We start from the raw sequence: 24,898 nt of genomic DNA, 5'->3' as shown, positions 1-24,898 counted from the left end.
TAAAAATATGAATGTCCAGTCACTCGAGCACCATTTGCTATAAGTAAACTTTGTTCAATTGTACTGTCCTGCTTTCCTGTCAAGGATCAGTTGATTGTACTGGTTTGTTTTGGGGCTCTATTCTGTTCCATTAATACAGAGTTTATTCTTTCACCATTTCCAGTCTTGAATTACTGTAGCTTTATAGTAAATCTGGAAATTGTTGCTGTGGGTCCTGTAACTTTGTTGTCCTTTTTTTTATGTTTTGGGGCCACACCTGGTGATGCTCAGGGGTTACTCCTCACTGTGCTCTCAGGAATCACTCCTGGCAATCAATGCTTGTGGGGTTATATAGGATGCTGGGGATTGAACCCAGTGTGGCCGCCTACAAGGCAAGCACCTTACCTGCTGTAATACAACTTTATTGTTCTTAAATATTGTGTTGGCTATTGTTTTGAGTCTGTTGACTCTCCATATTATCTTTTTAATTCATTTGCTTGTTTACATTTTTTACTGTGGTTGCTTTCTAGTTCTGAACCAAGTTGGGAAGAACAAAATAGTTTTATATTGCCTTTATCTAGCAAGCTTATTGTGAAATGACAATGAATTTAAGGGTTTCTTATAATCCCATGCATTTTGTTATGTAGGTAATCAAACTTTAATCAGGAAGATGGACAGTAATTTTTGCTTAAAATAAAGGAAAACAGCTTTCAAAGTCTTTCATGTCCCAGGTTTGTTTATCAAGGCAGATTTCTTCAATAATGTCAAAAATAATATTGATTCTGTGAGCAGTTTCTGAAATCCTTGTCTGAGCCACAGGAGAAAATATTAAAACAAAAACATTGATTTATCCAGAATCTGTAAACTTTTAACACATTGATGCTGTGTTTAAATTTGTATTAAACCACATTCAAGTATGAGCCACTGGTGATATGCACTGTGTTAACATGTTATGGCAGCTGAAGGTTTGTGCTGACTCTCACTGGTGGTGGCTTTTGTTTTTAGTGTTGAAATGGTTTGATTGTTAGTAGCCCTTGGAACTACTGCCATCCAAGAGAATTCAAGTATTCCTATTCTTTCGGCTTAGGGAGATTTGTTTCGGTGGTGCTGGGAAGTGAACCCAGGATCTCACATACGAAGGTAGTGCACAACTGCTGAGTCACAGAGTATCCCCTAGCTTAGGGAGACTTCTAAGCAACACTGCTGATTCTCCTTGCAAATCTGCCAAAAGGAGTATAGCATCTCTGGTAGACTTAGGGGTAGGAAGACACTTTCCCACTGACATAGGCAGATATTTCTATTTTCAGAAATTTTATTTTTAAAAATTCATCTGTTAATGGTATTAGTTTGAAGGAGACTAACATTAAGCACAATTTTAAGAGCGCATTAGGGGCCAGAGTGATAGTATGTATAGTGGGTAGGGCGTTTGCCTTGCATGTGGCCAATGTGGGTTCAATCCTTGGCATCCCATCCTTGGTTCCTCGAGCACCACCAGGAGTAAGTCCTGAGTGCAGAGCCCAAAGTAAGCCCTGAGCACTGCTGGATGTGACCGCCTCAAAAAAAATCAAAAAAGCCTATTAGCAAAAACTTATGCTCTATACTCTGTACTGCTTGATTTCAATAGAGCCATAGAAATCAGTTGTTAAAAAGTGGTTTCTCTAAAATGTTTATTTCATGAAGTTGTTTTAGATACGTTTCTAAAATTTTTATTAGTTTCCTTTTTGGGGGTGGGTTTGAGCTGTACCCAAAGTGCTCAGGGATCACTCCTGGTGGGACTCCAGGGGACCTTATAGAAACCCAAGTTGACTGTGCGAGGCAAATGCCTTACCTACTGTACTATCCTTCAGCCCTCTTACTATTTTTAGAATAATTTAATATTCTCTAATTTTGTTGTTGTTGTTAATTCCTACTTTGAAATTTATGGTGTAATGTGACAAGTTCCACATGGATGGTGAAAAACATTTCCAGATTGACTTTGTAATAATCATTCATAAATTGCTATGCCCTTTTAAAGTTTTTTTTGGGGGGGAGGTAGAGGTAACACCCAGTCGTGATCTACGAATCCAAGTATGAACCTGGGACTCATGCATACAAAGTATGCACTCTTTTATCCCTTTCAGCTCTCTCTCCAGTCCGAGAGTTGTTTCTGAAGTCATTATAGCTGCAACATTTATAACATTTAATAAAGGATGTGCTGAAAATCCTTTGGGAAAATGCCAATAAACTGAGTCCAAATAGTATATGAATACTTTAATGCAAAATGCGTAACACTTAAAATTAGCAAAGCTTCATTTAAATTAAAATTCCACTTAACTAAAAAAGATGGTTAACCCCAAGAATTGTACAGTAGTTGATTTCTGCTATTATAATGCCAGCCCTAATGCAGTCTCTATTAAGAACTGCATCATTAGCTGTCATTTCTTCCACTGCTCTTCTGAAACCTAAGGAACTGGGGAGAGAATACTCAGACAGACATAAAACAAAATACAACCAAACAAAACTGCGCAGTAATTCCTAATAGTCATAAACCATTTTGACTAAGCTGTTCAGTGAAACAGCTGGGGAATAACCACAGGCATTGTTCCAGAGCTGATAAGAGAATTTTTTGTTTTTTACAGCTTGGGAGAAGTTCTGCACTAGGTGAGAAGTCACAGTTTAAGGATGCATATTCCGTAAATAGTTACTACATATACACATTAGTGTCTGTAAACACTAGAAATATACATTAGACAAGTACCCTCACCAGCTGGGTACAGTTTAAAAAAGAAGATGAGGTAACATGAATCTCAAAGTCCACAGGAATCCTGCCTGAAGAATTTGAACAGCTGCCAGTAATTCACTTCCAATGTGCAGGGGTGTTAAGGCGTCACTTGGACCTTTAGGGCCGGCCAAAACTAGATTCACTGGCTTTCAGCATAGCAACAGCATCTTTCACTGCATGGTAGATAACATTCTTTACCTAAAATGTGGATGAAAACATAGTTTACTGTTAAGCCTAAAATCTGTCACTAAGAATAAACTGAAATTTCTCCTATAATTAAGAAGTGTTCAGTATGGGCTGGAGCAATAGTGTAACAGGTAAGGCACTTGCTTTGCATGCAGCTGATCCGGGTTTGAGCCCCAGTACCCCATATTCCCTGCCAGGAGTAACTTCTGAGCTGAGAGTCAGAAATTAGCCCTGAGAATCTCCAGGTTTCGCCCAAAAACACAAAACCAAAAACTGGTACACCTTAGAAAGAACTACAGGTTTGCTTCCCACTATAGTAAACTGACTATGTACAATAAAATGAATCACAAAATTTTTGGTTTCTCAGTACAATATAAAATTTGTTTAAAATATAAATAGTGCGTGACGGCACTATCTGTACTTACTTTAAAAATACTTTACTGCTGGAAAAAAAAAAAAACCATTATCTGAGCCTTCAATGAACTGTAATCTTTCTGCCGGTGTTAAGAAGCAAGAAGCATAACGAAGGAGGCTTATGACTACAGTGGAGAGTCCACTGAGCTCTTTTGGGCCAGTGTTTCAAAGGTATTTTATTAAAAAAAAAATTTTTTTAAAGCAAAAATTTAATGTACAAAAAAGCCACAGAGTTAAAATTGGTTAGAGCTTTCTTAAACTCCAATATTAAAGTAAGTATAAAAATATCAATTTATGTGAAAATTGTTATGTCTGATTGTGGGGTTCTTAAGTCCTTGTCTAAGAATTTATCAAGCTGTTTCTTGCTAGTATAGTCATCTGTATTACTGTTTTTGTTTGTTGAATTTAGCCAGCTTCAAGGTTACTCCATTACTTTCCCATCTAATTTGGTGTGCTCCTATTGGAAATTCAGTATCGAAGAATTAGGAGTTAGCCGCAGCCACACAGTCCAGAATCCAGGATCTGTGGTCAAGATCACTGAGTCAACATGGCAGTGGCTCTGGGAGGTAGGCATGGCTGCCAGGACTGCCTTCAGTTCCAAGGCATTTTTAAAACCTATGCCTCAGATGAACTTAAAATTCATTCTCCTCCCAGGCCCTCTATGAAGCCCAAAGATTCTGATATGCCCTCCTCAAGGTTTCTAAGAACACTGCAGCTCCAAAGGTCTTTGTTTAAACAAAAATCCTGTTATGGAGGCTGGAATGATAGCATAGCCTTGCACGCATCCAACCTGGGTTCGATTCCCAGCACCCCATATGGTCCCCTGAGCACGACTAGGAGTAATTCCTGAGTGCATGGAACCAGGAGTAACCCCTAGGCATCGCCAGGTGTGAACCAAAAACCAAAACCAAAAAAAAAACCTTGTTACAGCAGCTGAGCTGGGATCAGAAATCAGATTTATTAATTTCCCCATCTAAAGCCTTTCTCTTCAGGGACAGTTCTTAGAGCTCCAACAGTATCAAACAGCACCAAACCAGGTTGAGTTCCTTTAGTCTACTCCTCTTCTGCCTAGTAGACAGTGGTACTAGAGATGTTTGGTCAAGCAAGCAAATTTATCAATTCACTGTGATATGTGGTATGGCCAACTTCACTGAATCTTTATGACGTCAATGATATACTGTGAAACTAGAGTTAGAAAGTGCAACTTTTACCTGCAATTTATCTTCATGATTGGTGTGAGTCTGTGACAGATAACGGAATTCCTGAGTAAGCCAAAAGCAATGTTTAACATGCTCTGGAGAAACAAAATCTTCAGCCACTTTAATACAGCTATATAAGTTATGAACCTGGAAAACACCAAGCCACGTTAATAAAACATGTACAGAAATTCATAACTTAAGGAATAGAGAATAACGGTGCTTGCCTGGTGTGGAGCTCCTGCTGGGATAAATACCACATCCCCAAGAAACTGTACAATAGCCCAGCCTTGAACTCCATATTCTTGATGAAGACGCTTTCTTAGCGATCGGTCTAAATACCAACTCTGATCATGAATAGGATCATGGTCTGCTGGGTTTTCTTGGCCTTGTTCTTCTGATACCTAGAATACATAAAAATATTATGATGCTGCGACCTAATGAGGGCACCAACACTCACTGAACAGCAGTCAGCTTTCTTCAAAGTAAGTGCCCCTGTTGATAGAAATATAGTATAGAAAGACTTAAATGAGTGAAACAAAAAAAGGCTCAAAAAAAGGGAAGTTAAAAAATAGATTTTAAAAAGAGAAGGTCATTTCCTATAAAACCACGCTGGGCATATTTTTGCAAATACTGTATTTGGTCAGTATTTGGGTCTGGACTTTTTACTGTAAGTAGACTCAAATTCTTAGAATTAGGTGCATATGCTGCCAGAGCCCATGTGGCCAAGCACCTGTGGCAGCCTGAGCACACGTGTCACTCTTCTCGAGAGGTGTACTTTCATGCTTTCCTGTCTACTGCTGGGATGTGTAGGGCTCTCTCCGCCCCTGGGGAAGCCCATGTTCTCTCTTGAGTGCATTACTCTCTGCCCTCCCAACACCTTAAAAATCCTCCAAATAAAATCTATTTGTTCACTTTCAAAAAAAAAATTCTTAGAATTAGTTGTGAGGGGATAGTGAGACAGCAAAGTGAGTAAGCTGCTTGCCATGCGTGTGGCCCAACCTCAGTTCCACCCCCAGCATCTCATGTGATCCCTGAGCCCTGCCAGGAGTGAGACCTGCACACGGAGCAGGAATACGCCCCAAACACTGCTGGTGTGGCCCAAAAGACACTCGAGGGTCCACCTCCCCACCTCCCACCAAACAGTCCCAAGTAGTTGTAGCTGAAGCTTGTTTATTAGATGTCGTATCTGGCAGCACACATTGAAAACAATATGGTAATCAGCAAGCTTTCTGTAAGCATCAGTCCTTAACCAGAAACATTTCTATTCAAACAAATGCTGGATAAGGCATACTCTGTATTATAGGAGTGTTCATTACTACTTCTCATGAAAAAATGGAATATTTGCCATAGATACCAGAAATGAAAACTGCACTCTCAGTGGACAACAGTCAAAACAAGTACTCTCATCTTTATGGTTTCCTAGATCTTCCACATAGAGTACTGAAAACAATCTGTAAATTTGGAATCTAGAAAACTGCATTCCTCACCAATGACCCTTTACAATCTAATAGCCACAAGTTGGGCCTCAGGCCCTCCTGACCTAAGTGAAGTAGAAGGTTGGATAAAACCAACAGGACCATAGTAATTCATTAAGAGCACAGTCATCAAGGATTAGGGGATGGTATATCATAAAGCTCTGCAGTACTAAGATTTTCAAGGCAATAAAAGCAAACATGCTTTTCTGAAATGATCAGAACTAAAGTGAAAGTTGAGCATAAAAATTACCAAATACATTATGATACAAAACACAAAAAAAGAAAAATGATTCTCCTTAGAGGTGTAAACCTAATTTAGAAATCCTGTTCCTTAGCTGCCAGTGTCAACAGCCCACCCAATCCAACATGCACAGATTTAATTCCTGAGGTTATAATAATTCACCCAATACCCAGTCAGTTCTTTGACATGTACTAACTTATGACATTGCTATTCTCCAAATCTCTCTCCACATATCATGGGATAAGCAGCATACCTTTTTAAGGAATTCTCGAATTTTTTCTGTGTCTTTAGCAGCATATATGTGCCAGAGAGCTCCTGGTTTCTCTTTTCCATCAATAAATCGTTTTATTGTGAGTTCATCTGAATCACCATCTTGGATGGTTTTAAGGACTTCTAGAGCAAGAGAAAGTAGACATTAGACCAAAGTGCTTGTTCAGGGAGGAAGCGCCACTTATTATACTCAGCACCTACCCTCTTCTTGGTCACACTGTCCTTTGGGGATTCCCACGTAGACCATGACATTAGCTGCATCAGACACATCTAAGTGAAGATTTGTTGTTCCATATTTCCGATCTTCTGGGGTAATTAATCCTGAAATAGAATTATGTTTACTGAGGTGGACTAAGGCTGCCATACTCTTTCTTGCTCCTTGGGAGATACTAGTCAAAATTTTAAAGCTGCTCTCCACTCATATAAATGAGGATAACAGTAAATATTTTATCCTTTTAATTTTGGAGAAAATCTATTATTAAATATTTCACTTTTTAAGGAAACAACTCAAGTATTAGGACTTGTGTTTCTAATGACATGCACAGCAGCTCTGTGACAGACTCACCTGTTGGAAACCTCTAAACTTCCTGGATGAACTGTTGAGAAAAACTCTTGTTAACAACCAAAGCTCTGACAAGATGATCCAGAGATCTGTACTGGCAAGATAATCTAGAGACCTAGAAAATCTAGAAGCAATACTTGAGTACTGCCAAAAGGATGCTCAACTAAAGCAGTAATGCCAGCTTTGATTGTCTAGGGGCAAGATATGAAGCTCAGGATCCACTCACGATGGGGAGTGTACGGGACCACAGCAACAGTACTGTAGGAAAGGTGCCTGCCTTGCATATAGCTGACCCTGACACCATATATGGTCCCCTGGGCCCCTCCAGAGGAGTGATGCTTAAGCAAAGAGGAGTAAGGCCTGAGCACTGCCTTATTCCTTTTTTGTTTAAGAACAAAAAGATGGGGAGTATACCCAGTCTCTCTCACTTAGGAATAAAGATGGGACTTCAAATGCATCAGTCAGCACCCTTCTCGGTTGCTGAACCAAGCTGTGAGATGCCCGCTATTGCTGACAGGTAACACTTGAGACAATCTCTTACCCCATTTCTTCTAAGTTCATGGTTCTGGCCCCTGCCGAGCTATTTAAACCAAACATTTTGAAAACTTCTCAGATAACCACTTCTATGCCCAATAGGGGCTGGGATACAGTACATGTTAGGACACATGTTAGATCTGTGCCCAACCCAGGCGTGATGCCCAGCACCACATCCTAAGCATCCCAAGATGCAGCGATGCAGACACCCAAACATTACCAGGTGTGCCCCATGCACCTCCAGGGTGATGCTGGCTACCCGGCATTCTCTTGCACAGGGCACAAGCAGCACTGCATCCTCAGGTCCTGTTAATCAAGTATCACAGGGTCCCCTGCGCTCCACTTGGGAGAACCCCTCATTCCTCTCCACCCAAAAAAGACAAACAAGATTTCGTTAAAGCACAGATAATTGCATAGTATTTTATTATCCTGTTTAGTGGAAAATGCCTGGTGTTTTTTTTTGGTTTGTTTATTGGGTCACACCCGGTGATGCACAGGGGTTACTCCTGGCTCTGTACTCAGGAATTACTTCTGGTAGTGCTCGGGGGACCATATGGGATGCTGGGAATCGAACCCGGGTTGGCTGCGTGTAAGGCAAATACCCTACCCACTGTACTGTATCTCCAGTCTCCAAATGCCTAAGTTTTATTGTAAACAAAAGTATAACCTTAGGTCTTGTCTACACACAGCTACTTTGAAAGGCTCCTCTGAAGGGTCTCCAATTACAGAATATTTGGCAGACCTACAACAAATTTCTCTAAATCGAGTCCTGAGAGGTAAAGAGAATGGGCAAGGGGAAATCTGCCTGCCCATGCTTCACAGGTCAGTGTTCACCCTGCCTTGAGATAACTATCTTGGCATCTATTGTGTGACCTTTTCAATTGAAACTTCCCTCACACTCTTCCCCAACACCACTTCTGGAAATTCTCTGGGCGCATTTTACCCTAAGAACTGTGTCTGAGACCCAAGCTCCTCCTTCCCCAGTTGTCTGCACAATAAGGAAAGATGCCAAATGATTCCTTTCTTTCTTCAGCGGGGCTACCACCCTCAAATCTATGAGACTGGCCAGAGTAAGAAGTAATTAAGAGAGCAAGGAATGTAATCAAAGAAATAATCTGAAAAACTGGGAAAGTGGGCATTAAAAATTATTTAAAAAACTAAAATCAAATTCACTGAACAAGTGAACAAGTGAAACCACTGAACACTAAATTTCAAAACATCCCATTTAAATTGAGGCTCTAATAAAGGCCCTACAAGACTCCTGATGTCCCATAATATTTTAAATAAAAAATTTTAAATGGGGGAAGCTGATCATAGGCATATGAAAACTGAAAATTACATAAGCCCTCTATTTGCATTATGAAAAAATCTATACCTGCACATGGCCATGGAAAGAAGAGAAAGAAACAGGAATGAAACTCGTTGCTGTTTAAGTATGAGGATGATGGATGTGTTCTATCATTCCCTCCCCCCAAACTATTTTTCTCATGTTTGACTTGTTCATTTCCATTACATTTTCCCCAATGTTAACCTTTCATCATTACCATAAGCATTGTACATCTTGGGACCAAGGTCTGGTCTAACAAAGTAGTTTGGCAGCCGAGAGGCCAAGTTCAGTTTACCATCTCTCCTTGTGTACTCAGGTAGCGGAATGTTGGCCATCAGGTCATCAAACCTAGAAGAGAAGCCAGAATTTATAAGAATAAGTCTGTCATCCTCATTTTTTTGGATTTGTTGTTTCTTCTACATCAGAAATACAAATATACCCGTGTTCATCAAGATAAACAGAATTTCCCAAAGTGGGCAATATTGCCTCTGGGGCAATGCTGGAATAACTGGGGTAAAGTGTAGCAGCTTCAGGTACAATTGGGAGGTACTGAGTAATTTTTCTTTTACAAAAGGGTAACAGGCCAAATAAATTTTGTAGTTTCTAAAGATGAAGATAGCGATCATTGCTATTCTTTTTATTTTTTTTTTTATTTTTATTTTTATTTTTTTGCTTTTTGGGTCACACCCGGCAATGCACAGGGGTCATTCCTGGCTCATGCACTCAGGAATTACCCCTGGCGGTGCTCAGGGGACCATATGGGATGCTGGGATTCGAACCCGGGTTGGCCGCGTGCAAGGCAAACGCCCTACCCGCTGTAATTGCTATTCTTTTTAATCAGCATTGTAGTACTGATGAATAAGAATTCTACACCACATACATGTTTTGAAATAATCTAGAACAATTCCAGTTATAAGATTTGAGCAATAAATTCCTCATGATAAGAAATAAACAAGAAACCAAAGAAAGAGAAAGTAAAGTGAAATTTATCAGTTACGGGGGGGAGGGGGAGAGGAGAGGGATGGGATGGGAGGTGTACTGGGTTTTTTTTTTTGGTGGTGGAATATGGGCACTGGTGAAGGGATGGTTGTTTCAGCATTGTATAACAGACTTAAACCTAAAAGCATTGTAATTTTCCACATGGTGATTCAATAAAATAAAATTTTTATTAAAAAAAAAAGAAATAACAAGAGCTTCTAGAGATTCAAACTAATTCACTGTGATGAAAACAATATAAACACCTAAGAAACTAGAGTACCTCTGATCCCTGGTATTCCATAAGGTCCCCCAAGCCTTGCCAGGAGAGCTGAGAAAAAAGCCAGGAGTAAGCACTGAGCACCTTCAGATGTGGCCCCCAAGTAAAAAAAAATAATACAGATTCCATAGCCACCACCATCTAAACAACCAGCATCATGAGTAATCTCAGAAGGGACGGCCAAGCTGATGCAATTCACGGGCACATCGGTCTTCAGGCTGAAAACTCTGAGGGCCCCTTTGGAGGGAGGTAGGCTGAGAGTCATCCCAGTTCTACAGATGCTGGAGCTCCTGGAGCATGTGGCTGCATACCTGGCCGCAGGATACCTCTCATTCCACAATGCTGACAGCCCCGTAGGAGGCACAGCAAATCAGAATCCACTAAGCTCAGAAAGCAAAAACAACACAAAAGGTTCACCTAGTAATAAATAGCTCAGTAAAGTCTCAGACAAGAGTTTTGATAACTCCGCTGTAGATAAAATTTTCACAAACTTCCTTTTACTAGACTGTTTTTAGATAATTTCATCTACTGTTTTGTTGTAAGAAGCAGTATAAAATAATAGTGTGCCTGCCAGAGTTCCCAGATGGGAACTGGAGGCAAGGTGGCGGGAAGGGCACACTAGTGGTGGGATCAGTGCTGGAAAAAAGAATGCCCAAAACGACTGTATTGTGAACAACTCTGTAACCCATGGTGTTTAAACAAATAAATCTGAAAGTTAAAAAATAGTAAAATAAAACTTGTCTCTGAAGAGTATAGACTAGAAATGAAATATCAGCACCAGTAAAACAAAGGTAATTTTTTGAAAGTAAAAACAGGTTTTATTTAGAAATTCTGAGAGTAAGGGGAGAGAGCACCTCAAACAAAGCTAATTTTTTTTTTTTGCTTTTTGGGTCACACTCAGCGATGCACAGGGGTTACTCCTGGCTCATGCACTCAGGAATTACTCCTGGCGGTGCTTGGGTGACCATATGGGATGCTGGGAATCGAACCCGGGTTGGCCGCGTGCAAGGCAAACGCCCTACCCGCTGTGCTATCTCTCCAGCCCCGAAACAAAGCTAATTTTAATAATTCCATGAAAACTCCAAGTAGAGTTTATCCTATATCAAGTTTAAGGCAGAATCATCTCTGCCATTTCATAATCATAATACCTGGAAGGCATCATATCTCTAAAATCTTCTCCTGGTGGCCAATCCTTAAGTTTCAACACCATTGGCTCTTTGTCATTTTTCAAGCGATCTAAAAGGTAATCAGAATGAATGAATTACCCACTACTCAGAAATAGATCAAAATGGTAAATTAGCCAATAAATTTATCTATATAAAATTTACATATCTAATCAAAGTTAAACTATTAAAGATATCAAAATCTTTGATAAGTATACATAAGCATACAAATATTTTTCTTTAATAGTTCCCTCTCACTGTTAACTTTTTATTTCTACAATACCAAAAATTCCATCTTTCCAGGAGGTGCCAAGTAACAAAATAATGATCATCAACTTATTTGTATGATGGTTCTGTTATTAAACTGCTCTTCATCCTTGAGGTATGAAGCACTCCCCGGAACAAAGATACAATCAGCTGCCCCCTTGACATCCAGTTCTGGAAGAAGTAACTCCCCAACTAATCAACAGAAAATTAGTTTAATAATGAAGTCACAGATGTCCCATAAACTCAGTATTCTGAGGCCAGAATGAAACAGAAATTACTTGTTTTGCTCAGACTTAAACTAACTGATATTCTTTCTCAAGGATAATTAGGGTCAGTATACCCTTATCCCTAATTTCTGAATGCCATATGAGATTTACTCAGGATTATTTTATTTTCTTGCTGTGTTTTAATTACTTAATACTTGTAACTAAGCCAAATATCCTAGTGAGATTATACACTATTCAATATTCCTCTTTCTTGATGAGTAAATTAATAGAAGCCCAAAGTTGTCCAGCTTTTCAGTGACAGATGTGAACTAGAGTCTAGGTTCAAAAAACCTATGATTTCAAGGCATATGCCCTTGAGAACATCTGTATATGCTCCTTACCATAACCTAGAGGCAACAAAGATGAGAGAATAAAAGACAGAACACCAACAGCACAGAAGTAAGTGACATGCTGGAGGTGTTTGCAGAACCATTAATATGAAAAAAGGTAAGCTATACTTGACTCTATGCTATCATAATCACCTCATAATCATCTATGGACATGAGAAGTTTGAACCCAAGAAAAGTTAAATTATGGAGCTCACACACACAGGAAGTACTAATCCAGAGTATTCTGGATTCCCAGGATCTGAGGGCTAGAAAGCTCAAATGGCTGAAGAAAGTGACTGGATGTGCAAAGTAGCCCTAGGTTTGATTTCCAGAACCACATAGCTGCCAAATTCCCCCGTATATTAATCTGGTAGTCACTTAAGAACCATAATGAGACCCAAGCACTGAACTGTAAAGCCAAATACCAGCAAGAGTGACTCCTGTGCCTGAGTACTGGTTGGGAGCACCCCCTATTCTTTAGGGGGCTGGGAAGGAGAGTCAGAATCTATACTCAGGTTAACTAGAAAGCACAGTGTGGTAACTGTACCACCAGACTGCCAAGATTAGCTTCCAAGACACAGCTTTAGAGTTTGCCTCCTCTGAAGAGAGCTGGCTTGCCAGATCATGCCTTTCTGTTGTCTTGCGACAGACATCCATAGGGGATTAAAGACCTGGACATTGTCCACATGACACAAGGTAGGACAATACTTGCTCTTGAGCTCCTTGGCCAGATTTATGGGAAACTTTGTCAAATCTGAACTACAGCTAGCTCCATTTCCTATCCAATCCTGCTTCCTCCCTCCCTCTTCATTCAGGATTTCATTTCACAGATGTTTATCCCTGGGTAGACATTTAATATCTGAAAGAGTCTGGAAACCTGTACCACACTATACAACAAAGGAGTTAACTGTAACTTTGCTAGCTTGTTCCAAGTACATACTATAGCCTGTAAATTTGGATAAAAGAATGTGGAAACATTAGAAAGTGAAAACAGGCTTTAAAATAGTGGTAAAACAAAAAGGCAAGCTACTGACAGAGATATTTGCACATCAGACACAGATAAAACTCATAAAGAACTCATATAAGTGAAAAAATATAAAAATCCAATCAAAATATGGGCAAGGAATAAGGGAGACAGCTCAAAGGGTAGAAGTACATGCCTGGCAGGTTCAAGCCTCAGCACCATACGGCCTCCTGACACCACTAGACATAGCCCCACTGGCCCCAGCACTGCTGGAAGAGGCTAAAAACAAAAATGGGCAGATTTGAACAGGTATTTCTTTGAGGAAGACATGACAGATAGCCAAAAAATTTAAGGTGGGGGGATGACTTAAATTTAGAGAAATTAATTCAAAACTGCAAGAAGATACATCACATCTATGAGAATGGCCAATACCAAAAAAGACTGAAAACAAGTGTTGGCGAGGGCACAGTAGCAAAAAAATCAAAATCTTATGCACTGTTAATGACAATGTAAATGAAGGCAGCTTCTATGGATAACAGTATGGAAATTCCTTAAACTAAAAATATTAATTTAGCACAGGTCATCTAGTACTGCTGCCTTACCTAGGTATTTCTCCTAAGGATCTGAAAACACTAATTTAAAAAGATTCATACATGTACCTCTGCTGTCTGTAAATTATTTACAATAGCCAAGACATAAAACCACCCTAGGTCTATACAGGGATAAGTGGATAAAGAAATTGTGGGTGAAAGAGGAAAGAGAGATATCAAATTGGAATGCCCCGCCACAGAGGTGGGGTTGGGTGGGTGGGATGGGACTTGGGGAGGTGGGAGGGATACTGGGTTCATTGGTGGAGAATGGACACTGGTGGAGAGATGGGCTCTTAAACATTGCATGAGGGAAAAACAAGAATAAAAAATGTGTGAATCTGTAAAAAAAAAAAAATTGTGGGTGATGTGCTAGTCAACTATTCAAAGCTGAACTCTTGCATGTCATAACACTGATGAAAATCAAGGTGATTATGATATACAACAAAATAAGTCAGAAAGTTAAAGATACCAAATTGGTTTTTTTTTTATGTGGACTATAAATAACCAAACCAAAAAACTTAACAAATCACAACAAAAACAACTCTTAGACCCTGAAAAATTGGAAGACTTCTAAAGAGAGGAAAGTAGGAGATGGGAAGAAAGGATCAAAGACGGGCACTCTGATAATGGAAATGAACTTTTGTGTTGAGGCTTATAAACATACACCAATACTGAAAAGACAAAGGGGGGAAAGGGGGGAAAAAGGGGAAAAGGGGAAAAGGGTAAGGGAGAGAGGGAGAGGGTGTGTTTAAGCAATAATTAAACAATTTTAAAAGGACATATGACAGTGAGGAACAAAGTATCCCCAGCATGGAGTCTTTACAAACCTGGTTTTGGACAACCCCTCCCCCCCACACACACACCTGCACATACCGGGCAGAGATGATAGAAGTACATCTCTACAACTCTTATTACAGGATGCACAAAGAATCAAATGAAGGACAGATGACTAAAACCTCTCTAAGGAATTACAATGTGAATTCACCTCCGTTCAAAAGCATAAACTTTATAAAAGAGAGAAGATAAGACATTAAACTCCCAAGCCTGTGAATGCCACTGATGCCACTAGAGGGTCTGGAATCCTGTTGCTACTATGGGGCCTTCCTTTTACATTCTCATACCCTTAAAAGACCTTGCATACATACTTGGAATATCTTCAAATCCATCCCAGAAGTCTCCTACAGTAGCTCCTGTGATGATTTCATTGGTTCGACAATTAACTAGGTCAACTTCCTGGCTTCCAAATTCTTTCCTGAAGGATTCAGGTTTCCAAAGCTCAGTGTTCAATTTATGATGCACTCCCGACACCATCACTGGCTAAAAGAAGAGAATGCCGTCTTTAGTTTGACTCTCGCAGCTCTGCCCCCTCTGCAGCAGTGCTTCTTCAAACAGTTGGTTTGTTCCTGTACAGCTGGCACTCAGTCTCAGATCTTGAAGTACTGCTTCATTCTCTTAATTACCACAGCATTTTTGTCTTCATTACTTATCATATATATGTATATATACATATCCTGCACTCAAACTACATTGTAAACTTTCAGGAGCAAGGATCACATCACCCACTGCACCTTCTGATTGAGATCCCTTTACTCATAAAATATCAAAGCAAAGTTGGGGCAAGGCAGGGGATGTGAAGAAGAGATAAAGTTGATAGCTATGTCCTTCCCAAAGAGGGCATAGCAACTGGTCTCCCATCTGTTTCCAGGATGGAATATGCCTGAGGTTATACAAAATAAGCCACAAATGTTGATTTAATGTGAGTCAAATGCTGGTAGAGTTCAGTTTAAAAAAAAATTAAAGAAAGCAAACTGGTGGGCTATTCAAGTCTGTAATTTTGTACCTAGTATTATTTGATGATAAATGAGCAAATGTTATCAGTATACAGGCTGGGATAGAGAGAGAAAAGAATTTTTTTTTTGATGGTTAAATACATTCTACTATTTGGTAATTTTCCCAGGTTGGCCTCTACAAGACTTTGTTCCTTTAGCATAACTCCATTTGCACCAGAAAGAAGTCAAAGATCAGGAAAACATAAATAAAGTAGGAGCAGATCTACAAACCTCACTCATCTACTGAACTAATCAAGCAAACTATGACGAAACAATATACCCCTTTAAAGCAGGCCCATGGGGAGAGGTAATACAGTAAGTAAGGCACCCGTTTTGCATGTGACTGACCCAGGTTCCATCCTCAGAACTCCATAGGACATCCCAAGACCATAAGGAGTGATCCCCTAGTATAAAGCCAGAATTAAGTCCTGAGCACAGACAAGTGTGGCCCAAACCAAATAAAAATAAAACATGCCCTTGGGAGTTCATGTACCAATTCTAAAATGATATCACCTTGTTCTAGCACTTCAATATTGCCTTCAGCCCAGGAGTTTAATCGATGGATGAGGGAAACATGATTGTTCTCTTATTCTGTCTGATCCTCAGTCTCTTACTCAGAGTTCTCTTCTGTCTTGAGGTTTATCGTTCAATTTTTTTTTTTTTTTTTTTTTTTTTGCTTTTCAGGTCACACCCAGTGATACACAGGGGTTACTCCTGGCTCTGCACTCAGAAATTACTTCTGGTGGTGCTGGGGGACCATATGGGATGCTGGGAATCGAACCCAGGTCGGCCACGTGCAAGGCAAACACCCTACCCGCTGTGCTATCGCTCTCGCCCCGAGGTTTATCATTCAAGAATCACTGAGCCCAGAATCAAAAATCCAATGATGACTGGAAGCAATCAAAACTTTACTGGAAAAGACAGCTCACAAATGTGCACTATAAAAAAAATAGACAGCTACATGGTGCTCTATTTATATTCTCTCTTAACAATAAATACAATAAAGTACAAAACAGATAAGACATGAAGCTCATAACTGGGGGTGGTTTCAGAAGTTTGCCAAACGAACCAAGTAAGGGGATCTGAATTGCATTTGGGAGCAGGGCTCCTATAATTACCTGTCCTTGTTTCCAGCACTCCCTAAATACATTCCAATTGCTCTTATTGTTGGGGTCTTGCAGGCAGAGCAAACGATTATCACACAGCCAATAATGAGGAGTGTCAAAGCCCAAAATACTAGGCTTGATCGTCAGTCCTTGAGGTCTCTTGGACAAATCAGAAGAAGTCTTATTTTGCACCAGAGAGGCAAAAATATCATCAAGGATTTTTGGTGTATTCTTTAGTCCATTTTCTGTCTGAATTTGAGAAAGAACACAAGTCAAATATGTCATTCCTTACCATCAAAAGCCCGTTCTCATCATGGTAGGATGAGTGCCCATTACATATCCAGGGAATTGGGGCCAGGAACCTAGACAAAGACCAAGCTCCCTTCTCCTACTTGACACCACAAATCACAGAAGTGCGCTGTGGATGAGTGGGAAATGGCTCTGCCCAATACCATAGTCTCGTTAAGAGTACCTACATCTGACATAGCCTCTGGACCCACAAAGGCAGGGAAGGGATTGATATCCTTTTGACTTGTTCTTGAGGTCTCTATTTTCCTTTTTTGCCTCTTCCTTTACAAAGTAAAATAGAAACACTAAAAAAAAAAAAAATCATACCTTTCCAGTAGAAGAATTAAGCAGATTTCGGAGAAAACCAGAATTGTTGCTCACAGGAGTCAAAATTGTGCTGTTAAAGGTGTGGAGGACTGTGTTGGTTTTGCTCAGAGGGGGCAGGGGTGGGAGGCATTTTATTTCGCTCTTTAAAATTGGCATTGTTGGTTGTTTTTCTAAAAAATAAAACCAAAACATTACTAGTCTTCTATGTCATCTATTAACAAAATTGTTTTGGAATTTGGTTTTTATTTTTCTTTAAGAGGATAAATGACATACTGATTTAGGCAAGAATTTCTAATGGATAGTAAAATAACAAATGCTCAGTTGCAAAGGCAAAATACTACAGTAATTTGTTTTCCATTTTTAAAAAAATTAATTTGTTTTTTTAAGGCTTGGGGTCACACCCAGTGCTGGTACTCAGGAGCTTACTCTTGGCTTTATGCTCAAGGGCATGAGGGATTGAGCCTAGGTCAGCTGTATGCAAGGCAAGTACCGTTTCCACTGTGCCCCAGCTGCATAAAATGACATTTTTCATATCTCCATTTTTTGTTTGTTCCTATAGCATGGTAGTCCCGTTGTTCATCAGATTTCCTCGAGCAGGCACCAGTAACGTCTCATTGTGAGACCTGTTGTTACTGTTTCTGGCATATCGAATATGCCACGGGTAGCTTGCCAGGCTCTCCCACCAGGAGGGATACTCTCGGTAGCTTGCCAGGCTCTCCGAGAGGGACGGAGGAATCGAACTCAGGTCAGCCACGTGCAAGGCAAACGCTCTACCTGCTGTGCTATCACTTCAGTCCATATATTATAGTATCAGTTATTAACTGGTAATAATAATAAAAATCTTAGTGATCCTCCACTCTTACCAAAAAGAATTTTAACCTCACTTAAGAGTTTGATCATATGCAAAACTCTCTGATGCCGCATTTTGAGAACATATGTGTGTCAGGTCTCTCTGACTGTAAGCAATCCCTTCTCATTCCACACCACCATTAATCACACTATTCTCACAGCAACCAAAGTTGCCACATCCCTCTGTGAACGGATTGAGGTTTTCAGAAACCCAGAGGAAGGTTCGGGAAACACTCACCCTTGTTTTCCTTGTTGACGTTCCCACTGGTCAGGTCTGCCAGCCAGTTTAAAGGAGAGGAGCTGGCGGAGCAGGCAGGTTTCAGGCTACTGGCTGGTTTAGAAGCCACTTCCCCACCCACAGCCACTGGCGGCAGAGCTGAGGGATTCTGCTGGAGACTGGCACTGAGAGTGGATTTTTCTCCAGATAAGGAAGTCTGTGTTGAAAATAGTTTTACATAAATTGATATTTCCCTTTTCTTATCTTCATCCTCAAAAACTCAAAAAGTTTGTTTTTGTTATGTGAACAAAATGTTCACATAAAACTTAAATAGCCCCAGATACCACTAAAATTGTAATAATCTTGTACTACCAAAATACAATAAGGTAGGAGAAATTTTAATCTTTTAGCTTCTACTTATTAGTAGTGAAAACACGAGATAAATGTTCATATCATGCTCCCTATCATGATACTTCAAAAAATAAACGGCCTGTGCCTATCTTTCATGTGAACTCACCCCAGTTCCTTAATAACAACCCCAATTATGGCTGTTAGCTATGAATACGAAAATATGAGGCAGGATAGGAAAGGTTCAGTTGTGACTTTAAAAATAATTGGAAGGGGGAAAGCACTATTTTCCATCAACATAATGTAGTAAGCTTTAAGCCTGTTACTAAAATAACTCAAAACTGGAAAGAACACACCACTTATTTTTCAATTATTAAAAAAACTGCCTTCATGACTACACTGATGGGAGTTTATACATATAGGACAAAGATAACTGGGTTCCTGCTGTGGTCCTGACCCTCTCTTTAACGTGTAATGTAATTCTGTCACTGTCACTGTTATCCCGTTGCTCATCGATTTGTTCGAGCGGTTTGTCAGTGTGAGACTTATTGTTACTATTTTTGGCATATCCAATACGCTAAGGATAGCTTGCCAGGCTCTGCCAAGCGGGCATGATACTCTCGGTAGCTTGCCGGGCTCTCCGAGAGGGGTGGGGGAATCGAATATGGGTCGGCCGTGTGAAAGGGGAATGCCCTACTGCTGTGCTATCACTCCAGCCTGATGTAATTCTGATTCCCAACTATCAGTCTTGTTTATATTTTCTCTGTAACTAAATAAGGAAGCTGAACACATAGGATTCAGTTCATCGGATTCAAAGTGAAGTAACTAAAAAATGGTGGGAAAAAAGCAACTCAAATTCAGTTCTGACACCAAAGATCACAACACTTCTACCAAGGCTGCCTCATTACCACAGCTTTATGGACGTGTAAGGAAATTTCTGATTATTAAAAAGAATGTGGAGTGATCTCTTATAGGGCTGAAGGATGGGGAAAAGTGGACAGTACATGTTACAGAGGAGATGAAGGGAAGATGAGTACCAAGTAAAAGTATGGTTTTTAATGGGAAATGGGCAAAGAATTATTTCAGTATTTCCTTCAACCTTCCAGATAGAAGTAAAATATGTTTTATTCTTCTTTTAATGTAAAGCTTGTCTGAATAAACTGTAAAACGTGAGTTTTTTTTAAACCCACTCACGTAAGTTTTTTTTAATTTGACTACAAAAGTTTTTTTCTTTTTCCAAGGAATAAAAATTAAAAACTTACTAATAAGAGGGACACATAAAGATGAGGTTCACAAAAGTATTATGAAAAGTGAGGATGGGTCATTCAACTGGAGAAACTGATGTTTGGGACTGTTGTGTCCCATTAAACACATGAATTACATCTTTCCACTGACAGCTGTTCAAGCTTCGTTCCAAATACACTATAGAAGTCCTTTAAATAATCCTATTCGCAACAGACAAACAATTATCCCAAGGATAGTAAGTAAATCTTACATAAACAGCAATATACCTGTTTTATGTCTTCCTTTAAGGTTGGTTTTGAAAAGATTTTGAATTGCCTGTTTGAACAGGGACAATTTGCCTTTATTCCCCATTTTGCTCTTACAGAATGAACAATGTCTCCAACATCATACAGGGCTAAAAAAAAAAAAAGTGGGGTGGGCTGAGGCAAACATCTGAACTAGGACACAGGTACATTCAACCTCAACATCACAAAGAAATAGCTGATATTTTCAACAAGACTACTTTTTATTAGCAGCATTATGCTTAACACTCCTACCTTTCATCCAAAACATTCCTCAAAACATACCATTTTCTTTCTTTCTACCCAACTATTTACGTCTTTTCCTCAAAAAGCTTTGGGCATTAGAAGAATTTATGGTACATACTAAAATTAGGTTAGCAATAATTAGATTACTCAAAGTAAAACCAAATTCCCAACCCCTATTAGCAAACCTAAACAACAAGAAAACCTCTGTACCACACAAAATACCTTTTCCAGGAATGATCTGTGTAGGCATTAGGTTCTCTGGTTCATGAATCTGACTCTTCACACATTTTAGCCAGGAGAAAGTCTTGTAGGTGGCACCTGCAAATAATTAATCTATAGTAACTATATTTCATGGAATCTGGCTCCAAATTCTTCAGTATTTCATCAACCACAAACCAACAAAAAGATAGTTTAATGATGTATGATGCCTATAAGAAAATCAGGTCAGTTCTTACCCTGCTGACAATTTATTCTCTTCATTCGGTAGCAATCCACACACACTCCAAATCCACATCGAGGACACACCCAGTGCAGATTGAAGATGGTGGTATCACACACATCACACATTTCTCGAACACCTTTGACAGCTCGCTTCCAAGCAACCTGCCCTACAAAAAATCAACATATCACTTAATTCTAAGGGAGGGCCTTTTGAAATAAAATGTGAAGGGGTGCGGAAAGATGGAGTGATGTCATTCCCTGTCCCATCCGGAGTTTCCATGCTCAAAACCCTCTACAACCCACCCCTCCTCTGGCCTCACCCCCAACTTTGCATGCCCAGTGTGCCTGATTACCACAGAACTCCAATAAACCTTCATTTTGCAAATTCAAACCTTTTTATAATGAATATGGCCAAGTGCTGTTTCATTTCACTCTACGACCTAGCTTCTTAAACTGTAGGTCATGTAACTAAAGAAGGGGATGTCACACACACAAAAAATTTCAAAATATATTTATGACATCTTATCAGTAAATCTGTGTACCTATTTTATATTCCCAGGGTCACAAAAAAATTTCTTGGACAAAAAGGGGCTCTTAGAGGAAAGCTGAAGAACCTGCTCCAAGATTGTGAACTCCATAAAGGCAGGATTCCCCACTCCACTGGTTCCAGGCCCCGCTGGAGCTCTCCATGTCCCCGGTGTACAGTGTCCCCAGTGAACACTGCTAATCAACGGGGAAAGCAGTAATTACTACACAAGCTGGAGTTCAGATAGGGGTATCACATAGCACTGGTTCGTCATGAGTCTGAGGCCTGAGTTCCTTGCAGGGAAGAAATTGTACCTAAATTCAACATTCAGCAGAATTTAACTTTCTCCAAGGGTGTGTGTGTGTGTGTGTGTATATGGGGGGGGGGGGAAGCATGGTACCTAAATTCAACATTCAGTAGATTTTCAGGCTAACAGATACTGAGTTTCCTAAGATTAGCCATGAGCCACCTTGGTGCATTCAGAAAACCTGCAGGGTGCACATTAATTTGGAAGGAATACAATAGCCCAAACACCAGTTTCTTCACATACATCAGAAAAATAACTTGATTTTGTGGGTGCCAGGAGCGATGCAGACACCCAGGACTGACTCACACTAACTAGCCAAAAAATTCAGTTTTACAAGTATTATTTTTAATTCATGTCCTAATAATTGAAGTGAGGAACCTTCCAGGGCTGAGCAGGACACTATACATACCCTTTCTTCAAGCAGGAGGAATGCCAAATCAAATGACCAAGTCAAGTGCTAGAAAGTTTCAGAGTATGAACAAAAAGCTCAGTATCTAATCAGAAGACTTTCCTTTCTTCTGAACAACACTGGACCAAACACATTTTTCTTTATGGAGAACATCTTTTCCAAATTCAATCTGTGGTTTTGTTCAGACTGACCACAATGCAAATGACCAACGTCAGTTTGCACCAAATAAATACAAAATTACTGACCGAACTGAGTAATTTCATTGTAACAAGACAAAATGGACTTCACCTTTACCATGTGAAACAGACTATTTAGAGGATATCTTCTAAAACAATAATAAATTATTATTTGTCAGTGAAAAGACACAAGGTATAAAGGTTGAGACCATCTTCCTAATCTCAAGGTTAAAGTCACCCTTCACTGTGGTAAAAGCATTTTTCAGTACCATTAACAGCGTTTACCACTCTCCAACTGTCAGACTGTGAGGAGAACATGATCAAAATAGGAAAGAAGTTAAGGTTAATCAAATATAAATACTCAAAGGAAAATTTCTCTCAGTTTTGTTCTTAGAAGACAACCATATATGCCTTTTCTTTCATTATTTTTTTTTGTATGAAAAAGTACAAGTTGCTTAAAATAGTTCTGCTGATCCAGGAGTGAAGTTATTATTTCAATCATTTAAATATTACCTCTAGATAAACTTGTTCTTGAAATCGACTACACTTTTACTTAAATGTACATAAGGAAATTATGTGCATAAGGAACAATAAACAGAAAACCAGTATCACTTATCCTAAATGCATTGGAGGGGGGCAGGTTAGCAAAATTTTTTTAACCTATGAAATATCTACTATACCCAAAGAAATAAGTGGTTCTAAAGTTGGTCCTTCAGCAGGAATTTGCCCCTGGAACTCATGATCTCATCCCCTTAGCTCTGAATTTTTGCTCACGGGAATCCCAGTTCCCCTGTGACATAATACTATCTATACAACCCAAGAAAAATATTCTTGTAAATATGCTAGTCTCGGCTTCTAGTAGCTACAACCAAATTTCTTAAGATTAATATACATACATAGATATATCTTTATAATGAAACTAGTGTTGGTTAAGCAAAATCTGAAAAGATATCCAGCAGAGGTATGGGAAGACTTCAACTTTTAATTTTCAACAATTTGTTAAATGTAAAATAAGGATTAAAAAAGGAGGGGGGAGACTTAAAAGACAGATGGTGCTTCTAACTAGGCAGGTAATCACTTTTTTTTTTTTAATTGAATCCCAGTGAGATATACAGTTACAGCTACAAAGTTGTTCATGATTTCATGATTGGGTTTCAGTCATATAATGTTCCACCCCACCAGTGTACATTTCCAACCACCAATATCCCTAATTTCCCTCCTGCCACACCTAGAGGCAGGAATTTTTTTTTTCTTTCCCACTTCCCTCCCCCGCCCCTTCCCCCTCCCACCCTTCTTTTGGCCATGGGTAATCACTTCTAGAGAGGCATATGGAGAGAAAGTCATCTGTTGCTCTCCCTGACAGCATTATTTTCAGATGTCAAGGAAGAGGTCAGACTCTTCATATGATTACTTAGTTGCTCCTAGAGAAAGATACCCATACCAGTTGGATGAGCCAATTATTCCCTTAAAACAGAGTCATTTTAATCTAAACTTATTCCATTCTTTTGTCTGGGACTTGTCTTGTCAACCCTGACGTATTCTGATTCACAATGTCTGGGACAGAGCGGGGATAGAGCGAGTCCATTCTTATTTTCCTTGAAATACATTCCCAATTAAGAATCTTTGCCTTAAAATAAACCAGCCTGGGAATCAAGCCCTTTTTCTGTGAGCTAGCCGGTGATTTGTGCAAATTCCACCATCACTTCACCTTTACCCTTTTTATCTTAAGGAAAAGAGTCCCGATCTGTTAGTAACTGTCCCCCCAAAGATCCCCAACCGATAGGTGGAAAAGAACCCATGCAATTAGGACTTTGGTATCATTTAAGAATGAAAACCATGTTGGACAAAAAAAAAAAAAAAAAAAAAAAAACCTATTCCCTAAGAGATGCTCTTACTGTGTGGCTCAATAGTTGACATAGCTTCCTTTTCAGAAATCACCATTTGACAGAAGTGGTCTCCAATGTTAGCCAGGATGTATTTAGCTGTATCCAGATCAGTCCCCACAACGTTTTTGGTTAAAGGTAGCCACAAGCCAATTGCTTCACTGTCATACTTGTTTGGTGTTAAGAAGCCTTCTACCCGTAACACACCATGTTTGTTGAACTGTAACCTAGAGAAAGTGGGGAAAGTGTTATACACAGAACTGATTTTTATCTCACACTTATTATTTAAATAAACTGCTTCCCAGTTTTTTATAATCTCCATAGGCTAATTACAGCAAATTGCTATTTGGCAAAATCAGAAGGGGAAAAATTCAAATCTTCCTACAAACAATAAGCCACATAAAGTCACAAAGAAATAGACATGGAGAGGGCAAGAAGGGTAAAGGAGATGAGCGGACACACTTGAGCCAAGATTTAATCATACTACCTCCAATTGCTGAACCTGCCAGATTTAGGATTTAACAGCAAGGGTAAAATCACAAGTCATCACACAATAGCACTGTAGCACTGTCATTCCATTGTTCATCGATTTGCTTGAGTGGGCACCAGCAACATCTCCATGGTAAGACTTGTTACTA

At 39.5% G+C, this 24,898-nt stretch overlaps 1 protein-coding gene across 1 annotated transcript in view; it reads right to left on the bottom strand.

Moving 5' to 3' along the window:
* Positions 1 to 455: 455 nt before the first annotated feature.
* Positions 456 to 24,898, bottom strand: part of KDM3A (lysine demethylase 3A) — a 56,583-nt gene continuing 32,140 nt past the window's right edge. The window contains exons 12-26 of the mRNA XM_004612035.2: positions 24,273 to 24,487; positions 20,974 to 21,126; positions 20,741 to 20,836; positions 20,258 to 20,385; positions 18,420 to 18,615; positions 17,333 to 17,502; positions 16,730 to 16,966; positions 14,928 to 15,099; positions 11,352 to 11,439; positions 9,166 to 9,296; positions 6,727 to 6,846; positions 6,509 to 6,648; positions 4,764 to 4,940; positions 4,552 to 4,686; positions 456 to 2,938 (exon numbers count right to left, since the gene is read on the bottom strand). Coding sequence (XP_004612092.2) covers positions 2,858 to 2,938; positions 4,552 to 4,686; positions 4,764 to 4,940; positions 6,509 to 6,648; positions 6,727 to 6,846; positions 9,166 to 9,296; positions 11,352 to 11,439; positions 14,928 to 15,099; positions 16,730 to 16,966; positions 17,333 to 17,502; positions 18,420 to 18,615; positions 20,258 to 20,385; positions 20,741 to 20,836; positions 20,974 to 21,126; positions 24,273 to 24,487 — 2,239 coding nt within the window. The 3' untranslated portion in view covers positions 456 to 2,857. The remainder of the gene's footprint in view (positions 2,939 to 4,551; positions 4,687 to 4,763; positions 4,941 to 6,508; positions 6,649 to 6,726; positions 6,847 to 9,165; positions 9,297 to 11,351; positions 11,440 to 14,927; positions 15,100 to 16,729; positions 16,967 to 17,332; positions 17,503 to 18,419; positions 18,616 to 20,257; positions 20,386 to 20,740; positions 20,837 to 20,973; positions 21,127 to 24,272; positions 24,488 to 24,898) is intronic.

This window comes from Sorex araneus, chromosome X (assembly GCF_027595985.1).
Source record: "Sorex araneus isolate mSorAra2 chromosome X, mSorAra2.pri, whole genome shotgun sequence".
In the NCBI taxonomy this organism is placed as follows: domain Eukaryota; kingdom Metazoa; phylum Chordata; class Mammalia; order Eulipotyphla; family Soricidae; genus Sorex; species Sorex araneus.
This window is presented reverse-complemented; position numbering and strand designations above follow the sequence as displayed.